We start from the raw sequence: 21,958 nt of genomic DNA on the forward strand, positions 1-21,958 counted from the left end.
CCACTGCCATTAGCAATGGTAACATGGAATAGACTTAGTTTTTGGGAACTTGCCAGGTTCTTATGGCCTGGATTGGCCACTGTTGGAAACAGGATGCTGGGCTTGATGGACCCTTGGTCTGACCCAGTATGGCATTTTCTTATGACAGAGCAGTTTTTAGTTGCTCTTGATTTATTTTTGATTACATTGGATCACTGTATACAGTGGTGATTTTTGAGGTTTATCTATAATTCAGTGTGGCATACAGTGTAATGAGTACCTCATCTTTCACTGGTCAATTCACTTTTCCATTTCAGACATTTTCCTTTCGAAATCTTTGATACAAAGATTAGAAACTATGGTTCGTCTGCTGTTTCTATGTCATCATTGTTTTCAAATCTTGACCAGTTTTGGATGATGATGAAGAAGATGGAGGAAGAGGAGGAGGAGAAGAAGAAAAAGAGAGAGACTGCTGTTTTAGATGGGGAATATCTGCCAATTTGTCGTGAACATCCTCACGACTTGCGCTGGCTCTTAACCAAGCAAGGCCCTCCAGTGGATCAGAAGGCATGCCAGAGGAGGAATTTGAGGAAGATGAGAAGATCTGTGAATCCGGACTGCGTGGGAGAGCTGGAGATGGCAATGGAAGGTCAGATGGAACAGTAGGCCTAGGAGATGTAGGTGGCGAGGAGACTCCATTGGTGGATTGGATTTTGCAGACTCAAGATCCTCAAAGAACGTGCTTAATGCCCGCGAAATCTGCATCATGGCTTTGGATGCTAGAGTTCCTGGCTGTGGGGTAATTGTCCAAGCATTGAGGAAGGTCTCGCAGGCAGTGCCACCGACAAGATATCCTGTGGTGTCGTGCGTCTGAGTTGAGGACTCGGTGGAATAAGAGGAGATGGTCTGTGTCTTTTATGGAGGGGTACTTGCAGCTGAGGAGATAATCTTTTGCTGCGAGATACCGAAGACAAATCCGAGAAGGAGCCTCCCTCAAATGCATCCTTGATGCATCCCTCAAAGACAGAGAATTCGGACAGAGTTCGGATGTAGATGTGGAGCTCCACATCTACATCCGAACTTTCTCATGGATGTTTAGGTGTGGTGGAGCGACCAGAGTGAGTAGATGGGCCTTGTGTGACTTTTTGGGAAGCGGTGGATGACCTTCCTGGCCTGGCTGCGTCATCAGCGAAGCATGCGTCGAGGTGTGCGCTGGGTGCATGGAATGCGTCAAATGCGCCGAGTGTTTTTTGTTCGCCGTGTGCTCCGAATGTGACGCGTGCGTTGGTTGCGTTGAGTGTGTCGGCATCTTCGGGTACGACAAGTGTTTCGACGCTTTCGGCGCAGAGGAGCAGGGTCGATCAGGAACAGGTCCCTGTGGCCCGATCGACACATGTGTGGCTCCTTTGTCCCGCTGAGGCACTGGAGGCAGCGCCCAGGCTCTTTTTTGAGGCACCGTAGGTTTGTCAAACCTGGGCCCAGCGCCTGGATCGGCGCGGAGAGAGTCTCTCGGGCTGAGGGAGGAGGCCCTCTTAAGTGACGTTTTTTGTCCTTTCTTCGGCGGTCCCGGCAAAGAATGCACCAATGTTGTTGGGGTGTACAAGCCCGTCCGCAGCCGTGACGTTTTTTTCAGCACGCTGATGCTGGGCCTGGGGAGACATACGACCACAGTCTCTGCATGAGGCTTGGTTGTGATCTGGCCCCAAACAAATGTAGCAATAGTTATGTCCATCAATGATGGACATAACTTTGCCACATTGGCAGTATTTAAATCCAAATGGCTTCGGAGCCATCGCGGTGGCAAATTCTCACAAAAAGATTGCAAAAATGTTGAAAAAGTAGTGAGAGGAAAAACCCTGCGTGCGAAACGGCTTGCGGAAAAAAAAGAGACTGATGAGAAGTAAAGAATCGCGCTGGAAGACGACTGCACAGCGTCAAAGCTCTGTGACTCACTGAGGAAAACTCCGCCTACTCCCGGTCGCGTGCATGCTCCCAGACAGCATGGCTAATTCAGCCCTGCTATCAACAGAAAATCAAAAGAATGTATTTTTAAAAAAATAATCTCTGCGCTATACCACCTTTCACTTCCATGCTCTACTCCTGTCATGTATGCAATTAGAAGCCTTTACTTTAGCTTTAGATCTAAATTTCTTCTAAGAAATTCCTCACAGTCCCAAAAAACATTTTTTTTCTTTCCCCATTAGTCATTTTAGTTCTGGTAACCAATCTTCCACCTTCTGTAATCCAGCTACCTAGAATATTTACAATTCTTTAATTTATTTTTTTATTGTTCCATGTAAAGGCACTGCCGAAAAGTTACAAGTTATTTGTAAACCGATACGATGTGCAAACAAATAAATAAATATTTTGGTTTTTGTTCTTCAGCAAATATTCCTAGAGTGTTGGTATTCTTTTTGCTGTTTAGCATGATTCTCGTCTACTTGGTGTTCAAGCTCATTCCATTGATTTTACAGGTTATGCATTATCTATGCTTCGTCTCTGATAAGTCTTCTTTCTTAGATGCCATTAGTACCTTAGCAGCAGCATATTGAAGTGTGTTAGATTTATGTCCTTAATATTTATGCCTGTCAGTTTCTCCATGTCCTCAAAGATTAGAAATCTACTATATGATAAATAACTGAATAAAAGAGGGGAGTATTCATCTTTCCCTATTTGTTTTTAACTTCCACGTTTTTGTGCTTCCTGCTGTAGCCATTTAACAAAACATTTTTCAGATACATCAGTGAAAAGAGAAAAGTTCAAAGTAGTATAGTGAAATTGAAAGATGGAAAGGATCAATGTGTGGAGAGAGACGAAGAAATGGCAGAAATATTAAACAAATACTTCTGTTCTGTGTTCACTAAGGAGGACCCTGGAGAAGGACCGTCCCTAGTTAACAAGATACTGGAGGGGAGTGGAGTAGATGTAACTCCATTTACAGTAGAAAATGTATGGGAAGAGCTGGGGAAACTGAAAGTAGACAAAGCCATGGGACCTGATGAGGTTCATCCCAGGATACTGAGGGAGCTCAGAGATGTGCTGGAGGGTCCGCTGTGTGACCTGTTCAATAGATCCCTAGAAACAGGAGTGGTGCCGAGTGATTGGAGAAGAGCTGTGGTGGTTCCGCTTCACAAGAGTGGGAACAGAGAGGAGGCTGGTAACTACAGACCGGTTAGCCTCACTTCAGTGGTGGGAAAAGTAATGGAGTCACTGCTGAAAGAGAGAATAGTGAACTATCTACAGTCGGGAGAATTGCTGGACCAGAGGCAGCATGGATTCACCAGGGGAAGATCCTGTCAGACAAATCTGATTGACTTTTTTGACTGGGTAACCAAGGAATTGGATCAAGGAAGAGCACTCGATGTCATCTACTTGGATTTCAGCAAAGCTTTTGATACGGTCCCGCACAGGAGACTGGTGAATAAAATGAGAAGCTTAGGAGTGAGTGCCGAGGTGGTGACCTGGATTGCAAACTGGTTGACGGACAGAAGACAATGTGTGATGGTAAATGGAGCTCTCTCTGAAGAGAGGGAGGTTTTAAGTGGTGTACCGCAAGGATCGGTGTTGGGACCGGTCCTGTTCAATATATTTGTGAGCGACATTGCGGACGGGATAGAAGGTAAGGTTTGTCTTTTTGCGGATGACACTAAGATCTGCAACAGAGTGGACACGCCGGAAGGAGTGGAGAGAATGAGATGGGATTTAAGGAAGCTGGAAGAGTGGTTGAAGATATGGCAGCTGAGATTCAATGCCAAGAAGTGCAGAGTCATGCATATGGGGAGTGGAAATCCAAATGAACTGTATTCGATGGGGGGAGAAGGGCTGATGTGCACGGAGCAGGAGAGAGACCTTGGGGTGATAGTGTCTAACGATATGAAGTCTGCAAAACAATGCGACAAGGCGATAGCAAAAGCCAGAAGAATGCTGGGCTGCATAGAGAGAGGAATATCGAGTAAGAAAAGGGAAGTGATTATCCCCTTGTACAGGTCCTTGGTGAGGCCTCACCTGGAGTACTGTGTTCAGTTCTGGAGACCGTATCTACAAAGAGACAAGGACAAGATGGAAGCGGTACAGAGAAGGGCGACCAGGAAGGTGGAGGGTCTTCATAGGATGACATACGAGGAGAGATTGAACAATCTAAATATGTACTCCCTGGAGGAAAGGAGGAGCAGGGGTGATATGATTCAGACTTTCAGATACTTGAAAAACTTTAACGATCCAAAAACAACGACAAACCTTTTCCGTCAGGAAAAAAATCAGCAGAACCAGAGGTCACGAGCTGAGGCTCCAGGGAGGAAGACTAAGAACCAATGTCAGGAAGTATTTCTTCACAGAAAGGGTGGTGGATGCCTGGAATGCCCTTCCGGAGGAAGTGGTGAAGTCTAAAACTGTGAACGACTTCAAAAAGGTGTGGGATAAACACTGTGGATCCATCAAGTCTAGAGGGCATGAATAAAGAGGAGGCAGCAAAGCACTGCACGGAGCGGCAGTAGCCACAGAGGCATTCACGGAGCGGGATGCCAGTGGCCAGTAGTTGGTGTTCCACCTTCATGGAGCGGAAGGATGGAGGGCTGCTATCTCCAAAAAAAAAAAATAAATAAAAACAGGGGTGGGTAAGAGTATGGGGTAAGGGTGTGGCCTGCTTGTTACAGTGGTTGCTACCCCTAATTGAGCTGGACATTCACTTGGAAGCAGATACGGCGCTGCTCTCTAAATTGGTGGTGGGGTGGAGGGGAATTAGGGCTGGAGGGTACTGGAAGCCAATAGTAACAGGTGGGAGAGAAAAAAAGGGGAAAAAAATGGATAAACTGCGTAGCTTGCTGGGCAGACTGGATGGGCGGTTTGGTCTTCTTCTGCCGTCATTTCTATGTTAACTCCAATATAAATAGCCTAATTTTGTGTTTCAGTATAGCAACTCTACATATCCATTCTACCAGTTTACTAAAATTTACATTAGCAAAAACTTTGGTGGAGTCAATGAAGCTAAGAAGTAGCTCTTTCTTCGCTGGAATCACTCTCTCAGATATTGTTCACAATAAGTAAATACCATCTTTTTCCCTTCTAAATCCTAGTTATGTCTCATCTGGATGCTGTTCAGCCACCAGTACAATTCTATTTTTAATGATCTGCAAACAATATCTCCTTGGCACCAGTGGCGTAGCCATGGGTGGGCAGCTGCCCACCCAATTTGGACCCAGGCCCACCCAACTGGAACCAGAAGTAGAGAACCGGACCTGCAAGGCCATCGCGGGATCCAGGGGCGGATTGGACTATCGGGGGAAATCGGGCTTCCCCCGGTGGGCCGGTCTAGCTGATCATATGGCCTCCTCTGCTCCTGCTCACATTGAGGGCACCGCGTGGCTGTGACGAGCCCTGCAGCACAAGGCGTCGCTGCCAGCCGCTCCCAAAGACCAGCGGGGGCTGAAGAAATTAAGATCGGCGCAGCTGGAGACCCGGCCGGCGGGGCCGAAGAAAAGAAGATCAGCGCAGCTGGAGACCAGGCCAGTGGGGGCCGAAGAAAAGAAAATAAGCGCTGCCAGCCGCCACCGGAGACCAGGCCGGCAGGGGCTGAAGATAAGAAGACTGGTGCTGCTAGCCGTCGCCAGAGACGAGCTGTTCATCTGGGGGCCTTTGTATGTATATGTATTTGAGATCGGAAGGGTGCTTCTGTGTGTGTGTATGTGAGAAAGTAATGGAGCTTCTGTGTGTGTATGTGAGAAAGGAATGATGCTTTTCTGTGTGAGACAGGGAAGGTGCTTCTGTGAGCGTGTAATGTGTATGTGAGACCGGAAGGATGCTTCTGTATGTGTGTGGTGTATATGTGAGTCAGGGAGGGTACTTGTGTGTGTCAATGTGTGTGCAAGAGAGAGATGGAGCATGTTTTTGGCTGGCTTGTGGCTGTGAGAGACAGAACATGTGTGTGATTGAGAGCTTGTGTGTAAGTGAAATAGAGAGAGCATTGTGTGATTGAGAGAGACTAGCCCGAGAGGTGACGTGTGTATGAGAGAGAGACAGAGACAGACAGAGAAAGAGAGACAGACAACAATTGGTGTGTGAGACAGAAACTGGTCCTGAGGATGTGACTGGTCTGTGTGTGTGAGAGAGAGAGAAGAGAAGAGACTGGTTGTGGTCCCTAAGGAAGAGACCATGAGGACAGCATCAGCAGCTACTGCTGCTTCTGGTGTGGCCTGCAAGGGAAAGGAGTAGGAGAACTGATGGACAGGGTAAGTAAAGGTGGCTTTTAAAGTTCATTTTTCTTGATTACCATTTTAATTATTGGGTAGTATGTGATGTGTCTGCTGTTTGAAATATTTTATTGGTGTTTGGTAAAGCTTTCAAAATTTGCATGAGTCTTTAATTATTGGATATTCTATTCATCAGCTGTTTTGAAATTATTTTATTAGTATGATTTTATAATTATGATTAATGATTTATATATCTTGTTATTTATTGTTTCATGAGGAATGGTGAAATGTTTGTTTTTCTATTGCACTGTGTAGAGTATGGCGTGATGCGTTTTACAGTTCAGTTTTTGTCTGCACATTTCTATTTATACTTTATGTGGCTTTATTCTGTATTTGGTGACGTTTTGTGTTCTGCATACAAAGACTGAGATGAAGCATTCTTTTAACATGTGGTTTCTCTGTAGGTATCTGTAGTAGCTTGGCCTGTTCTGTTTTCCTGATAGAAGGTGTACTGATATTTTAGATTCTGGTGTAATATCTGTGGTATTCTTTTTCATAGGTAGGGTTGTTATTCTTTGAGTATTGGCAGATAGTACTGTGTTGATACGGGAGGACCATGCTGAAATATGTCCAAGATGCAAAGTTTTCTTGTTGCCATCACAACAGTGCATGAAATTATTACAATGTGTATATTAATTTTACCTCAGAATGTCACTTTTCATGTAAAATATGTTATAAATGCATAATTTAAAATTGTGTATGGGGTGGTGGGGGCGCCAGGCTGTAAGGTTTGCCTAGGGTGCCTAATACCCTTCCACCAGTCCTGTGCATAGCAGCAACGCTCCCCCCCCCCACCAAAGTACCCCTGCAGGAAGTTTTTAATGCTGGTAAGTGTTTGAAATAATTGAGGTAAAATGTTTTAAAGTTTCACGCATGATGCATAATGGCTGTTGCAAATTACTTAGAAAGCCATTCTAGGGTGCAGTATATGGCATTATTTATCAATAAGAAAACAACTAGAAGGTCTCAGACCTGCATGCCTACAGCCCACCCATGTTTACCTTGTGCCCACCCAAAAAATCAATTCTGGCTACGCCACTTCTTGGCACATATATGATCTCTGCGCTCTGTTTTGGCAACTGGAATAATACAAATGACAAAAATATTCTGGAAATTCTCCAGTGTTTAAGAACATAAGAACATAAGAAAATGCCATACTGGGTCAGACCAAGGGTCCATCAAGCCCAGCATCCTGTTTCCAACAGTGGCCAATCCAGGCCATAAGAACCTGGCAAGTACCCAAAAACTAAGTCTATTCCATGTAACCATTGCTAATGGCAGTGGCTATTCTCTAAGTGAACTTAATAGCAGGTAATGGACTTCTCCTCCAAGAACTTATCCAATCCTTTTTTAAACACAGCTATACTAACTGCACTAACCACATTCTCTGGCAACAAATTCCAGAGTTTAATTGTGCGTTGAGTAAAAAAGAACTTTCTCCGATTAGTTTTAAATGTGCCCCATGCTAACTTCATGGAGTGCCCCCTAGTCTTTCTACTATCCGAAAGAGTAAATAACTGATTCACATCTACCCGTTCTAGACCTCTCATGATTTTAAACACCTCTATCATATCCCCCCTCAGTCGTCTCTTCTCCAAGCTGAAAAGTCCTAACCTCTTTAGTCTTTCCTCATAGGGGAGTTGTTCCATTCCCCTTATCATTTTGGTAGCCCTTCTCTGTACCTTCTCCATCGCAATTATATCTTTTTTGAGATGCGGCGACCAGAATTGTACACAGTATTCAAGGTGCGGTCTCACCATGGAGCGATACAGAGGCATTATGACATTTTCCGTTTTATTCACCATTCCTTTTCTAATAATTCCCAACATTCTGTTTGCTTTTTTGACTGCCGCAGCACACTGCACCGATGATTTCAATGTGTTATCCACTATGACACCTAGATCTCTTTCTTGGGTTGTAGCACCTAATATGGAACCCAACATTGTGTAATTATAGCATGGGTTATTTTTCCCTATATGCATCACCTTGCACTTATCCACATTAAATTTCATCTGCCATTTGGATGCCCAATTTTCCAGTCTCACAAGGTCTTCCTGCAATTTATCACAATCTGTTTGTGATTTAACTACTCTGAACAATTTTGTGTCATCTGCAAATTTGATTATCTCACTCGTCGTATTTCTTTCCAGATCATTTATAAATATATTGAACAGTAAGGGTCCCAATACAGATCCCTGAGGCACTCCACTGTCCACTCCCTTCCACTGAGAAAATTGCCCATTTAATCCTACTCTCTGTTTTCTGTCTTTTAGCCAGTTTGCAATCCAGGAAAGGACATCGCCACCTATCCAATGACTTTTTACTTTTCCTAGAAGCCTCTCATGAGGAACTTTGTCAAACGCCTTCTGAAAATCCAAGTATACTATATCTACCGGTTCACCTTTATCCACATGTTTATTAACTCCGTCAAAAAAGTGAAGCAGATTTGTGAGGCAAGACTTGCCCTGGGTAAAGCCATGCTGACTTTGTTCCATTAAACCATGTCTTTCTATATGTTCTGTGATTTTGATGTTTAGAACACTTTCCACTATTTTTCCTGGCACTGAAGTCAGGCTAACCGGTCTGTAGTTTCCCGGATCGCCCCTGGAGCCCTTTTTAAATATTGGGGTTACATTTGCTATCCTCCAGTCTTCAGGTACAATGGATGATTTTAATGATAAGTTACAAATTTTTACTAATAGGTCTGAAATTTCATTTTTTAGTTCCTTCAGAACTCTGGGGTGTATACCATCTGGTCCAGGTGATTTACTACTCTTCAGTTTGTCAATCAGGCCTACCAGATTCTTCAAATGTGTAGGAGATTTGACTCCTTTCTCACCTATATTCTACAGAATTTTGCCAGCATGTCTTTGCTTTTTATAATTTATCTATCATGTTTTTTACTTTCTTTTCACTGACCTTACTTGTGAAGTCTGTTACTTTGTAATTTTATTTATGAATTGCTTTTCCAAAAATAGCCCAAGGTAATCTACAGAGCATAAATATTGCATAATACAAAAAACACTAAGACCACAAAACAGACTATTAAATTTGCAGACAAATCAGCAAATAAAAAATATCAAGAATTCAAAAAAACTAATATTCCATCAGTAACAATATATTACAAAATATATAAAGCAACTACTATGTAAAATGAATAATGATGTCATATTAGTATAAACAGCTCATTTCTTTACATCCCTTGTTTCCTCTCTCTTGCATGCTCCAACATATTCTCCAAAATGTTCTCACTGTTGCTGGAGACTGACATTTCTATGTTTCAGCACTCTTTCCCAACTTTTTTTTCTCTCCTATCATTTTGCATACCTTCCTTGCCCTGCCGGCTCAGTTCAATGACAGATTTGTCTAGGGAGAGGTAGCGATGAATGTGGGCTGCTGCCTGCTCATAGTCCTCATTTCTCAGGGCAGTCTGAACTCCATCCATGCAGAATTTCAGATCCAAGATGTCATCAGCTCTCTGTATGGCCTGGTACAGACGATTCTGCCCAAAGATCAGATGATAAATTTGTCACTGGTCTGCTGGTATCATTCATTAATGTAGAGAGAGTTAGAGACTTTGGGGGTAATTTTCAAAAAGATTTATATGCTTAAAACGGTTTAATATGTGCTTTTGAACTATCAATGTTTTACATGCATATGTGTAAATGGGTTTTTGAAAACTGCTACAATATATTCTACTTTTATGCTCTTAAATCCTTTTGAAAATTACCCCAATACCTAAGAACATAAGAAATTGCCATGCTGGGTCAGACCACGGGTCCATCAAGCCCAGCATCCTGTTTCCACCCTTGTTTACAGGATGTAAGATTTTGGGGCTCCTTAGGTTCCTTCTTCAAGCAAGTCTGGATAGAGTGAAACTGATTTGAGGTACTCAAATTATCAAAGTTACTGTAATGTATTATATGTATCTAATAAAAGGAGAAATGTTATTATCTGTTAATTTTTATTTTATTTTATTTTATTTAACGGTTTTATATACCGACATTCATCAATGATATCACATCGGTTCACAGCGAAACAAGAAACTAGTGCCTGTGGCGGCGCTTTACATCGAACAAGTTTAACATAATACAATTAGAACATATTGAAACATAATAATTAGAGAGTAAGGAAAGGTAGGGGAAATAAAGCATTAATCTAAAATTAAAACAACATGAATACAAGAGGGTAAAAAGAGAAAAAAGGAGGAAAAGTGACAGAAGAATGAAATTAGATTAATAAATTAGTGTAGGCAAAGATTGCAGGTATATACAAAATGTACAATTATAGGGAATAACATGAAATATCAAATGTGAAGGGAAGGGGTGAGGAGAGGGGGGAAGAAGAAGGGGTAGGGAGGGGGTAGGGTAATACAGAAGGGAGTGAGAGGAGGAATGATGTATGCTTAGGGAGAAACCAGTTCGAGGGGGACTCATCCGCATTTAGTGAAAATCTGGGTCAAGGGGGACAGAGATGGGAGGGCATAGATGAGAGAAATGAGAATTTAAGTGTATGCTTTGGTGAAGAGCCAGGTCTTAAGCTTGCGCTTGAAAGTTTTTGGGCATTCTTCTTGGCGAAGTTCAACTGGCATTGTATTCCAGAGAATGGGCCCTGCGATTGATAATGCACGTGCTCTCGTGGAGGTTAATTTGTAGAGTTTAGGTGAAGTGGTGGGCATGGTGGCGAGATGAATGTGTCTAGTGGGTTTATTGGCTTGGTGAAATCGGAGGGAGTCATTGAACCAATTCATTTCGGGGTTGTACAAGGCCTTATGAACGAGTGAGAGAGCCTTATATTGTATACGGGAGGCTATGGGAAGCCAATGTAGATCTTTTAGTACCGGTGTGATGTGATCGTGTCTGTGTGTGTTGGTCAAAATCCGTGCTGTAGTATTTTGTAGTATTTGAAGGGGGTGGATGGCATTGTTGGGGAGTCCGAGGAGAAGGGAATTACAATAGTCTGTTTTGGCAAAGATAATAGTTTGTAGAACCGTACGGAAGTCAGGGGGATGAAGTAGAGGTTTAAGTTTCTTAAGGGTGTGAAGTTTAAAGAATCCATCCTTTATTATATTACTGATGGATTTCTTCAGTGAGAAGTGACCATCGAGAATAATGCCCAGATCTCGGACTTGTTGAGCAAATGGGATGTGTGAAAGCGGGGAGGGGTTCAGTTGGTTTTGAGGTGAGATAAGCATAATTTCGGTTTTAGTGGTGTTAAGGGCTAGGTGGATGGAAGAAAGGAGGTTGTTTATGGATTGGAGGGTATCATTCCAAATATCCATGGTTTTTGAAAGAGAGTCGGTAATGGGGATGAGCAACTGAACATCGTCAGCGTATATATAATGAGGGAGGTTGAGGCTAGAAAGGAGGTAACAGAGGGGTAAGAGGTAGATGTTGAAAAGGGTTGAGGAGAGGGATGAACCTTGTGGGACACCTTGCTTGAGGGGTATGGCCTTGGAGACATGGTTTCCTAGCTGAATTTTGAACTCTCTATTACTGAGGTAGGAGTTGAACCAATTAAGGGCAACACCTGTGATGCCAATTTCAGATAATCGCTGTAGGAGAATGGAGTGGCTGATGGTATCAAATGCAGAGGAGATATCAAGAAAGGCAAGGATATAAGATTGCCCTTTCTCGAAGCCTTTGAGAATATGATCTGACAGAGAGAGTAAAAGAGTCTCGGTGCTGTGGGATTTCCGAAAACCATACTGAGAAGGTGCAAGGATGTGGTTTTCATCGAGATATTCAGTGAGTTGTTTGTTAACGGTTTTTTCAAGGAGTTTGGATATGAAAGGCAGATTGGAGATGGGACGGTAATTGGCTAGATCAGAGGGGTCTAGTTTAGGTTTTTTTAGAATAGGTTTGACGATTGCCTGTTTAAGAGGGACAGGTACCTTTCCTGAGTTAATGGACAGGTTGATGATATTTGTTAAGGGTTTAGCAATCAGGTTAGGTATTGCGAGAAGATGTTTGGTGGGTATTGTGTCGGTAGGATGGGTGGAAGGTTTGGCTTTTTTAATGAGAATTTCTATTTCTAGTGTAGAGGTGCATTCTAGAGAAGATAGAATATTAGTGTTATTTCTAGTCTTGACTTGGTTGCAGTCAGGTTCGGATTGTTGGATGGGAGTGGATGATGCATTGGTGAACTTGGATATCAACTTGTCTATTTTAGTTTGGAAAAATGTGGCAAGTTCTTCACATTTAGATTTGGCTACGTCATCTGGGACGTCAGAAGCTGCTGACTTGGTAAGAGAATTAACGTACTCGTATAGCACTTTAGGATTGTATTGGAATTGGTGTATTTTGTTAGCAAAGAAATCTCGTTTAGTATTATTGAGTTTTTCTTTGTACAGGTGTAGGGAGGATTTGAATTGTGCCAAATGATTATGAGATGGGTCATGGCGCCAAATCTTTTCGGATTTTCGAAGTTGTTGTTTAAGGTGTTTTAGTTCGTGGGAGTACCAGGGTTTCTTTTTGTTGTTGTTTTGTGAGGAGATAAGTTTGGCTTGTAGGGGGCACGTGGAATTGGCTATAATATTTGTAATATTATGCCATGAGGCCAGTGCTGTGTCTGCGTCGGAGAGGTCTAAGTGATCAAGATTGTTTGAAACTGCTGAGATAAGGTCATCTCTGGTACAATTTTTCCTGTAATGGATAGTTTTATTTATGTTATCATGGCATGTGGGTATCTTGAGGGAGAGAGATGCATTGATGAGGTGATGATCTGACCAGGGGATGGGTGTGTGGGAAGGAGGGTCTGTTTGAATGAGGGCATTAGTGAAGAGGAGATCGAGAGTGTGGCCTGCCTTGTGAGTAGGGAATTCAATGGATTGTTTGAATCCTAGAGCGTTTAGTGAGTCGAGTATAGCGTCACATGAATTATGTTACACCAGTGTAGACAAGTGGGTTATCTCCCACTACCAACGAGTGAAGGCAGAGCTCACAGTTTTCCTTGTGAAATCATTGCCACTACTTACAGGCGATGCAGCACAGAGAAAACCAGTATTCCTATGACAAAGCACTAAACAGATCATAGATCGTGAAAAAACATCCAAATTTCTATAAACTTACAAGAGATAGTAGCTAAAGGCTGAGAAGCGGGAAAAAGCTGTTTTTCTGTTATAAATAACAAAAGACATTCACCTGATAATTCATCCTCTCTTTTACATGGCCCAACTACCTGGGAGGGTCCTGGACTGGTGTAACAGCATTCATGGAAAGCGAATTAACAGATAATAAAATTTCTCCTTCTATTTTATCCTGCTACACCAGCCCATAACAACATAATACTTGCCATACTGGGTCAGACCAAAAGGTCCATCTAGCCCAGTATTCTCTTTCCAATAATGGCCAATCCAGATCACAAGTACTAAGCAAGAGGTAAGAAGTGTATTTCTTCAACTCCACATTAATAATAATGGCTTATGGACTTTTCCAACAGGAACTTGTCCAAAAGATTTTTTTCAACATAGCTATACTAATAGCTTTCATCACATCCTCTGGCAATGAATTCCAGAGCTTAGCTATGAAAGGAAAATTGGTTCTTACCTGCTAATTTTCATTACTGTAGTACCACAGATCAGTCCAGACCGTGGGTTGAGCCTCCTGTCCAGCAGATGGAGACAGACCAAAACTGAAAGGGTATCCTATACCAGGACAGAGCCTACCTTGCACCCCTTCAGTATAACCATTATCAAAGCAGATATAACGCGTAAAAGATCAAGCAAGCAATCAAAAACTGATAAATTGAACAAACCATTTAAAGATTTCTGTATAACATCGTTCATGCATAGAAAATCCTTTTCATCTGGTAGATACTTCCGGTGCCTTCAAGCAATAATAACAGATTCAGATAATTCAAGAACCTGTAAAGAAAACAACTTTGAGTGGACAGAACAGATCTATCACGGGAGGACGTCTGGACTGATCCATGGTACTACAGAAACGAAAATTCACAGGTAAGAACCAATTTTCCTTTCCCTGTACATATCCAGATCAGTCCAGACCGTGGGATGTACCAAAGCTTCCCTAAATAGGGTGGGACCGAGAGAGTCCTGCTCGAAGAACCTACTGTCCAAAGGAGCCAAAAACTGGAGCTTATACATCGAGTCGGTAATGACGAGCAAAGGTGTGCAGAGACTTCAAAGTAGCTGCCCTGCATATTTCCTGAGGAGAGACCGACTGACTCACTGCCCAAGAAGTGGCCTAAGAACGCAAAGAATGGGCTTTTAAGCCCTCTGGAACAGATCGGCCCTTACAGATATACGCCAACGCAATAGCTTCCTTTAGACAATGAGCAATCGTGGCCTTAGAAGCCTTGCTACCCTTATTTGGACCACTCCAGAGGACAAACAAATGATCCGAGACCTGGAACTCATTAGTAACTTCGAGGTAGCGCAGTAAGACCCGTTTTATTTATTTAACATTTTTTCTATACCGAACTTCATATCAGGCCGGTTTACATCAAACTTAGGGGTTAACTGAACATAACCATATAACAGGAAGGCCGAAGCGCAGATACAAATAACAGGGAGAGTGAACTTGGGGGCTAGAGTAGCCAGGAAATAAAGGACAGAAACAACTGGAGAATGAGAACGTATGAATATACAGTGGCTGGGTCGATCATTTAGTCTAGTGGGCTAAATGAAAGAACTGTTGCAATGTTAGGCTTAAGGGAAGACTTGGATGAAAAGCCAAGTCTTGAGTTTTTTTCGGAAGGTAATCAGGCAGGGTTCCAGTCTTAGTTTTATGTCCAGGCGCCAGAGATCACCGCCAGATGAGTTCGTTACGTCTTCCGAAGAAAAGGCCGGGAGTTCCACTGACTGATTGACATGAAAAGAAAACACGATCTTCGGCAAAAAAGAGGGTACCGTCTTGGAGACCCCTGAATCAGAAAAATGTAGGAAAGGGTCCCTGCAAGACAAAGCTTGGAGTTCCGAAACCCTTCTGGCAGAACAAATGGACACCAGGAAGACGGTTTTGAGAGTCAAATCCTTAAGTGTAGCCCGCCGCAGAGGTTCGAATGGAGCCTCACATAGCACCCGAAGGACCAGGTTAAGACTCTACGAGGGACAAGTAGCCCTGACCGGCGGATTCAAATGTTTGTCTCCCCTGAGGAAGCGAACAACATCCAGATGAACCGCTACCGCGTACCCGTCAATGTTGACTAATAGGGAGCCAAGGGCGGAAACCTGCACCCGCAAGGAGCTGAATGACAAACCCTTGGAAAGACCATTCTGGAGGAAGGAAAGGACCTGGGATACTGGAACCTTGCGAGCCGAAACTCCTGCTGCGGCGCCCGCATTTTCAAAAACCTTCCAGACCCGGACATTAGGGAGAGAAGTAGATGGCTTCCGGGCCCTCAACAGTGTGGATATATCCCTTCTTTCTCATTCTCCGCCGTTCAAAAGCCAGGCCGCTAGACAAAAGCGATCCGCCTGATCGAAAAATAGGGGACCCTGCTGAAGAGGTGGGGAAGATGACTGAGTCGGAGAGGGCCATCCGTCGCGAGGTTCACCAGATCCGCGAACCACGGACTGCGGGGCCACTTGGGTGCCACGAGGATGATGGGGCCTCAATGGAGTTCTATTTTTCTGAGTATCTTGCCCACCAATGGCCAAGGGGGAAACATGTACAGGAGAACATCACGAGGCCAGGGAAGGACCAGCGCATCCACTCCTTCCGCGCAATGCTCCCTTCTGCGGCTAAAGAACATGGGAGCTTTCGCATTGTTCTTTGTGGCCATCAGATCTAAGTGGGGGGACCCCACCTGCGGACGATCAGATTCATCGCTCCGGACAACTCCCACTCGCTGGGATCTAGCCACTGGTGACTGAGGAAATTCGCTTGAACATTCTCCTTCCCTGCTGTGTGTGAAGCTGCTAAGTGATCCAGGTGACGTTCTGCCCAGGTGAAGAGCTTGCTGGCTTCCAGAGCCACCAGGCGACTCCTGGTGCCTCCCTGCCGATTGATATAGTCTACTGTGGTGGAGTTGTCCGAGAGGACCCACACCGCCTTGCGATGGAGTAAGGGAAGGAAAACCATGAGCGCCAGATAGACCGCTCGAGCTTCCAGCCGATTGATATGCCAGCGGGATTGAGCTGGGGACCAGTATCCCTGCGTAGACTAGGTTTGACACACTGCTCCCCAGCCGGAGAGGCTGGCATCCATCGTGACAATGATCCACTGCGGCATCTGAAGGGGCATCCCCTTCAGAAGGTGGGCAGGCGAGAGCCACCACTGCATCTCAGCGATGGTAGACTCTGAGAGCGAGAGAGGCATCCGAAACTGTTCCGACACCGGTTTCCAGCGGGATAGCAAAGCTTTCTGTAATGGATGCATATGCACAAAAGCCCAAGGAACCAGATTGATAGTGGAGGCCATGGACCCCAGGACCTGAAGTGAAAGAAAGTGAAAGAAAATTGTGCACTTGTTCCGAGTTTGAGCGCCCGTGTGTCTGGAAGGAACACTTTGCCTACTCGCGTGTCGAATCGTGCCCCCAGGAATTCCAGGACCTGGGATGGCTGTAGCTTGCTCTTGGAAAAGTTGATTATCCACCCAAGAGAGGTCAGACAAGTCAGGACCCTGACGACCGCCCGCTTGCAGAGAGACTCCGACTTGGCCCTGATGAGCCAATTGTCTAGGTAAGGATGGACCAGAACTCCTTCTCGACGGAGAGAGGCTGCCACTACCACCATGACCTTTGTAAAAGTGCTTGGCGCCATGGCGAGGCCGAATGGGAGCGCCTGAAACTGGAAATGCTGGCCCAGGATCTCGAACTGGAGATACCTCTGATGTTCGAGGTGAATCAGAATGTGCAAGTAAGCCTCCATCAAGTCGAGCAATGCCAGGAATTCGCTGGAGGGAACCGCTGCTATCACGGCCCTCAGGGTCTCCATTCGAAAATGGGGAACCTTGAGGGCCCGGTTGACTCGCTTGAGATCCAGAATTGGACGAAAGGAGCCTTCCTTTTTGGGGACAATGAAGTAGATGGAATATTGGCCGGACCCTTGTTCCTAGCCCAGGACCGGAACTATGGCACCCAACTCCAGCAGCCTAGTCAGTGTCTGGTCGATTGCAGGTCGCTTTCGACTTCCGCAGGGAGAGATTAGGTGAAGGTCCAGTAGGTCTCGAGCAAATTCTAACGCCAAGCCTCTTTCCATCACCTCTAGGACCCACTGATCCGTCGTAATCTTGTCCCATTCCTCGAGAAACAGGGACAGCCATCCACCTAAGTTTGGAACGGAGGAATGGGCTGGCCGTATTTCATTGGGAAGAGGACTTTGTGGCCGAGTGTTGTTGGCTACCATCCTGGAAGGACCGACGTCCACAAAAGGAATGAGACCAGGATTGGGATCTGGAAGCATTGCCTCTCAGAAAGGAACCCCATGCTCTGCTGTTAGATCCACGTTTACCTCTGAAGCGAGTGCGGGAATGAAAGAAGGACTTAGACTGTTTCGGGCAGTCCTCCGGCAGCTTATGAATCTTGTTCTCCCCTAGAGATTTAATAAGCTGCTCTAGGTCCTCACCAAAAAGCAACTGACCCTTGAAAGGGAGAGTGCCCAACTGCGCTTTAGAAGAGGAGTCCACAATCCAATTCCTCAGCCAGAGGAGATGCCTGGCTGAGACCGCAGAGACCATGGCTCTGGCTTGCAGCCGAAGGAGGTCGTAAAGGGCATCCACCCCATATGCAATCGCACCTTCTAGTCAGTCCACCTGCTCTGCCTCTGCAGACGGGAGGTCTTGGGTGCTGAGTAATTGTTGAACCCACCTGAAGCTTGCCTGCTGCATGAGACTGCTGCAGACTGTCGCCCAGACTCTTAAGGACAAGACCTCAAAGATGCGCTTGAGATAAAAGTTCAAGTTTGTGGTCCTGGACATCTTTCAATGCCGTGGCTCCCACCACCAGGATTGTGGTGTGCTTAGTAACCGCAGAGACGGAGGAATCCACCTTGGGTATCTTAAGCATGTCTAGGCAGACCTCAGGGATATGGCAGAGCTTGTCCATAGCCCTACCCACTTGGAGTCTTGCCTCTGGAGACTCCCATTCCCGAAGAAGTATCAGCTTGTGCATAGGATGAAACGGGAACATACGTGGAGGAACCCTAAGTCCCGCAAGGACAGGGTCCACGTTAGCGGCTGTGACGGTGTCCTCATGGAGTATAAATTCCCAACTCCTTTAAAATGAAGGGAATAAGAGGTTCCAGCTCCTCCTGTTGGAACAGACAAAGCACTCGTAGGTCATCCCCCTTGAGGGGGGCGGGGGGGTTCCTTGGAAGCAGGGAATCAGTATCCGGATCAGGAACCAGTGATAGCTTGGGGGGGGGGGGGGGGGGGGGGGGGGGGGTCCGGGGGCAGCGGGACGGGACCCCTGGCACCACCCGGACGGAATCCTGACCCTCTGGCGCTGCAGGTGGCTGCAGAGATGAAACTCGCTGGGTCTTCGCTGGAGGGGGCCCTGGGGGGGAGGTCCTCCTCCTCCTGCATGCTAGCGAGATAAGATTTGTGCATGAGGAGCACAAATTCCATGGAAAAACGAGGCTTAGCCTTCCGGGGGGGGGGGGGGGTGTGTTTGGAAAAGTCAGAACCCCCCCCCAAACACGGAGAATGAGCAGGGCTCAAATACGGAGGGAAAAATCAGAAATTCTGGCTCACCTCCATCTTGTAGTCCCGATCCAGCTTCTGAAGCTGCTCCCAAGATGGCCACCATTCCCGCGGTTTTCCGAGTTGGGAACGGCCTGGCCATGTGGCGAGCAGGCCGACCCCGGGTCGCCGTTTTTGCGGGTGCCGAGGAGTGACCCTCCCCACCTGGCAGGCACCCGGAGCAAAGTCCGCCACAGGAGAACTGCGTGGCAGGCTCGCTGCAGGCAGTACACACGCTAGAACATGGCATCAGCTGCAGAAAAAAAAATGTCAGGAGGAGAAAAACAGCTGAGCTGAGCCCTGCCGGTCAGAGGCAGAGACTGAACCCTGCAGGCTGCTGGAGCTGTCCGCTGTCCTTAAACTGCTTGCTGAGTAGGGCTTAGGTTTAAAACTCCTTTTTTTTTTTTTCAAGCTCAGCAAGTGTAGGGGAATAAACTTCCCTGTCACGGGCTCTAGGAAGGACAATTTTCAAAAACGGACAGCCAAGCCAAGGGAGATTGACTGGACCACCAGTATTATCCCAAAAGGTCACCAGGAATGAGAAGCCTAGGCTGAAGAATTCAAGGGGCAAGCCCCCCTAGGCCCTCAGCAGAGCGAGGAGACAGAGCTGTCTCCAAGAAACAGAGAAATCTTTCAACACTGAATTATTATTATTATTATTTTTTTTTTAAATATGAATCCAAACTAACTAATACTTGCTTGATCCTGAGAAAAAAGAAACAAGATCCCCACAGGGAGAAGAAATGACGAAGAAGAAGGGGAACCGCAGGTTCAGCTGCCTGCATCTGCTGGAGACAGACAAATACTGAAGGGGTGCAGGGTAGGCTCTGTCCTGATATAGGATACCCTTTCAGTTTTGGTCTGTCTCCATCTGCTGGACAGGAGGCTCAACCCACGGTCTGGACTGATCCGGGTACGTACAGGGAAAAAAATATTTTCTCTTATTAGTTTTAAGGGTATCACCTACTAAATTCATTGTGTGTCCCCTAGTCTGTGTTCTTTTTGAAAGACTACATAACCAATTAACGTGTTCTCGTTCTACGCCACTCATTATTTTATAAACCTCTATCATATCGCTCCTTAGCCATCTCTTCTCCAAGCTGAAGAGTCCTACTCTCTTTAGCCTTTCCTCATAAGGGTCTCATTCCATTTTGGTCACACTTCTCTATAGCTTTTCTAATTCTGCTATATCTTTTTGAGATGTGGTGACCAGAACTGCACACAATAACGCTGCCCAGAGGAAGGCGGCGTTTCAGGGCAACGTGCCGACGTGAGGGGGGGAGAGGGTGGACCACCCACATTCACCCCTGGAAGTCAGAGAAGCCTGAGAAGGAAAAAGTACAAAATCTTAATGCCACGTAATACTGCTACCAATTCTGCCTGCAAGTTTGGAAGTGACTGAAGCCAGAAACCCTTTTTTTTTTTTTTTTTTTTTTTTTTTTTTAAACTTGACCCATCCAGACAGTGAAAGAATTTAAGAAGAAATGAGAGAGAGAAATCTAAACTTCTATCCTGCTGTAGCTGAAATGGGGAACCGCATGTTCTACAACCTTCATCTGCTGGAGTCAGAGAAATACTGAAGGGATGCAGAGGGCGCTCCAGGCTATAAGAGCACACCCTCAAGCTTTTCTCTGACTCCATCTGCTGGAAGGGAGACCAACCCACTGTCTGGACTGACCCTGGAATGTACAGGGAACGGAAAATTTCAACGTATTATCAATGTATTATCGCCGCATCTCAAAAAAGATATAATTGCGATGGAGAAGGTACAGAGAAGGGCTACCAAAATGATAAGGGGAATGGAACAACTCCCCTATGAGGAAAGACTAAAGAGGTTAGGACTTTTCAGCTTGGAGAAGAGACGACTGAGGGGGGATATGATAGAGGTGTTTAAAATCATGAGAGGTCTAGAACGGGTAGATGTGAATCGGTTATTTACTCTTTCGGATAGTAGAAGGACTAGGGGACACTCCATGAAGTTAGCATGGCGCACATTTAAAACTAATCGGAGAAAGTTCTTTTTACTCAACGCACAATTAAACTCTGGAATTTGTTGCCAGAGAATGTGGTTCGTGCAGTTAGTATAGCTGTGTTTAAAAAAGGATTGGATAAGTTCTTGGAGGAGAAGTCCATTACCTGCTATTAAGTTCACTTAGAGAATAGCCACTGCCATTAGCAATGGTTACATGGAATAGACTTAGTTTTTGGGTACTTGCCAGGTTCTTATGGCCTGGATTGGCCACTGTTGGAAACAGGATGCTGGGCTTGATGGACCCTTGGTCTGACCCAGTATGGCATTTTCTTATGTTCTTATGATGAAGCCTAGCTCCTTTTCCTGAATGGTATCTCCTAATGTGGAACCCTGCATTGTGTAACTGTAATTTGGTTACTCTTCCCTAAGTGTATCACTTTGCCTTGAGCAACCAATTGGCTAACAGCGTTCTTCCTACCCTGTAGGGCTGGGTCTAACAAAGGCTCTGCTGGGACTTATCAAGCTGCTGGGAAGCATGTTTGGGTGTTTTCTTTTTTCTCTCCTGCATATTAAAAAAGAGTGATGAAAAGTAGCACTTATTTATGATTGCCACCAAGCTAGGCACAAGAACAATGAACTGAGTAATTAATTATATACAGTAATCATTGGCGCACACTGTCCTTGTTTTTTCACCCTCATTTTATCCCAGAAGCCCCTGATGCAGCCCAACATTAGGGCGAAATTTGGCCTGAGTCAGGCAAGGGCAATTTAATTTTGAATTTTATAATTTCAATAAAGGATTCCCTTCATCTCAGACGACTGATTTCATTTTACCATTGCTGCTCCTGGCAACATGAGATTGTCTTCCGCTTTGTGCTGTTGGACTCACTTTGCACTTGTCCACATTAGATTTTAAATTTGCCATTTGCATGCCCAGTCTCCAAGTTTTGCAAGGCTTCCTTCAATTTCTTACAATCCTGACGTAATTTAACAACTTTGAATAATTTGGTGTCATCAGCAAATTTGATCACCTCATTCACTGTTCCTATTTCCAGGTTGTTTATAAATATATTAAAAAGCAATGGTTCCAGAACAAATCCCTGGGGTACGCCACCATTCAC

The 21,958-nt window shown here is 45.0% G+C and overlaps 1 protein-coding gene across 1 annotated transcript in view; it reads right to left on the minus strand.

Annotated features, from left to right (window-relative positions):
• Positions 1-21,958, minus strand: part of COG4 (component of oligomeric golgi complex 4) — a 154,353-nt gene that overhangs the window by 107,335 nt on the left and 25,060 nt on the right. The window contains exon 4 of the mRNA XM_029608911.1: positions 9,552-9,726. Coding sequence (XP_029464771.1) covers positions 9,552-9,726 — 175 coding nt within the window. The remainder of the gene's footprint in view (positions 1-9,551; positions 9,727-21,958) is intronic.

The sequence above is a fragment of the Rhinatrema bivittatum genome, chromosome 7, assembly GCF_901001135.1.
Source record: "Rhinatrema bivittatum chromosome 7, aRhiBiv1.1, whole genome shotgun sequence".
NCBI lineage: Eukaryota > Metazoa > Chordata > Amphibia > Gymnophiona > Rhinatrematidae > Rhinatrema > Rhinatrema bivittatum.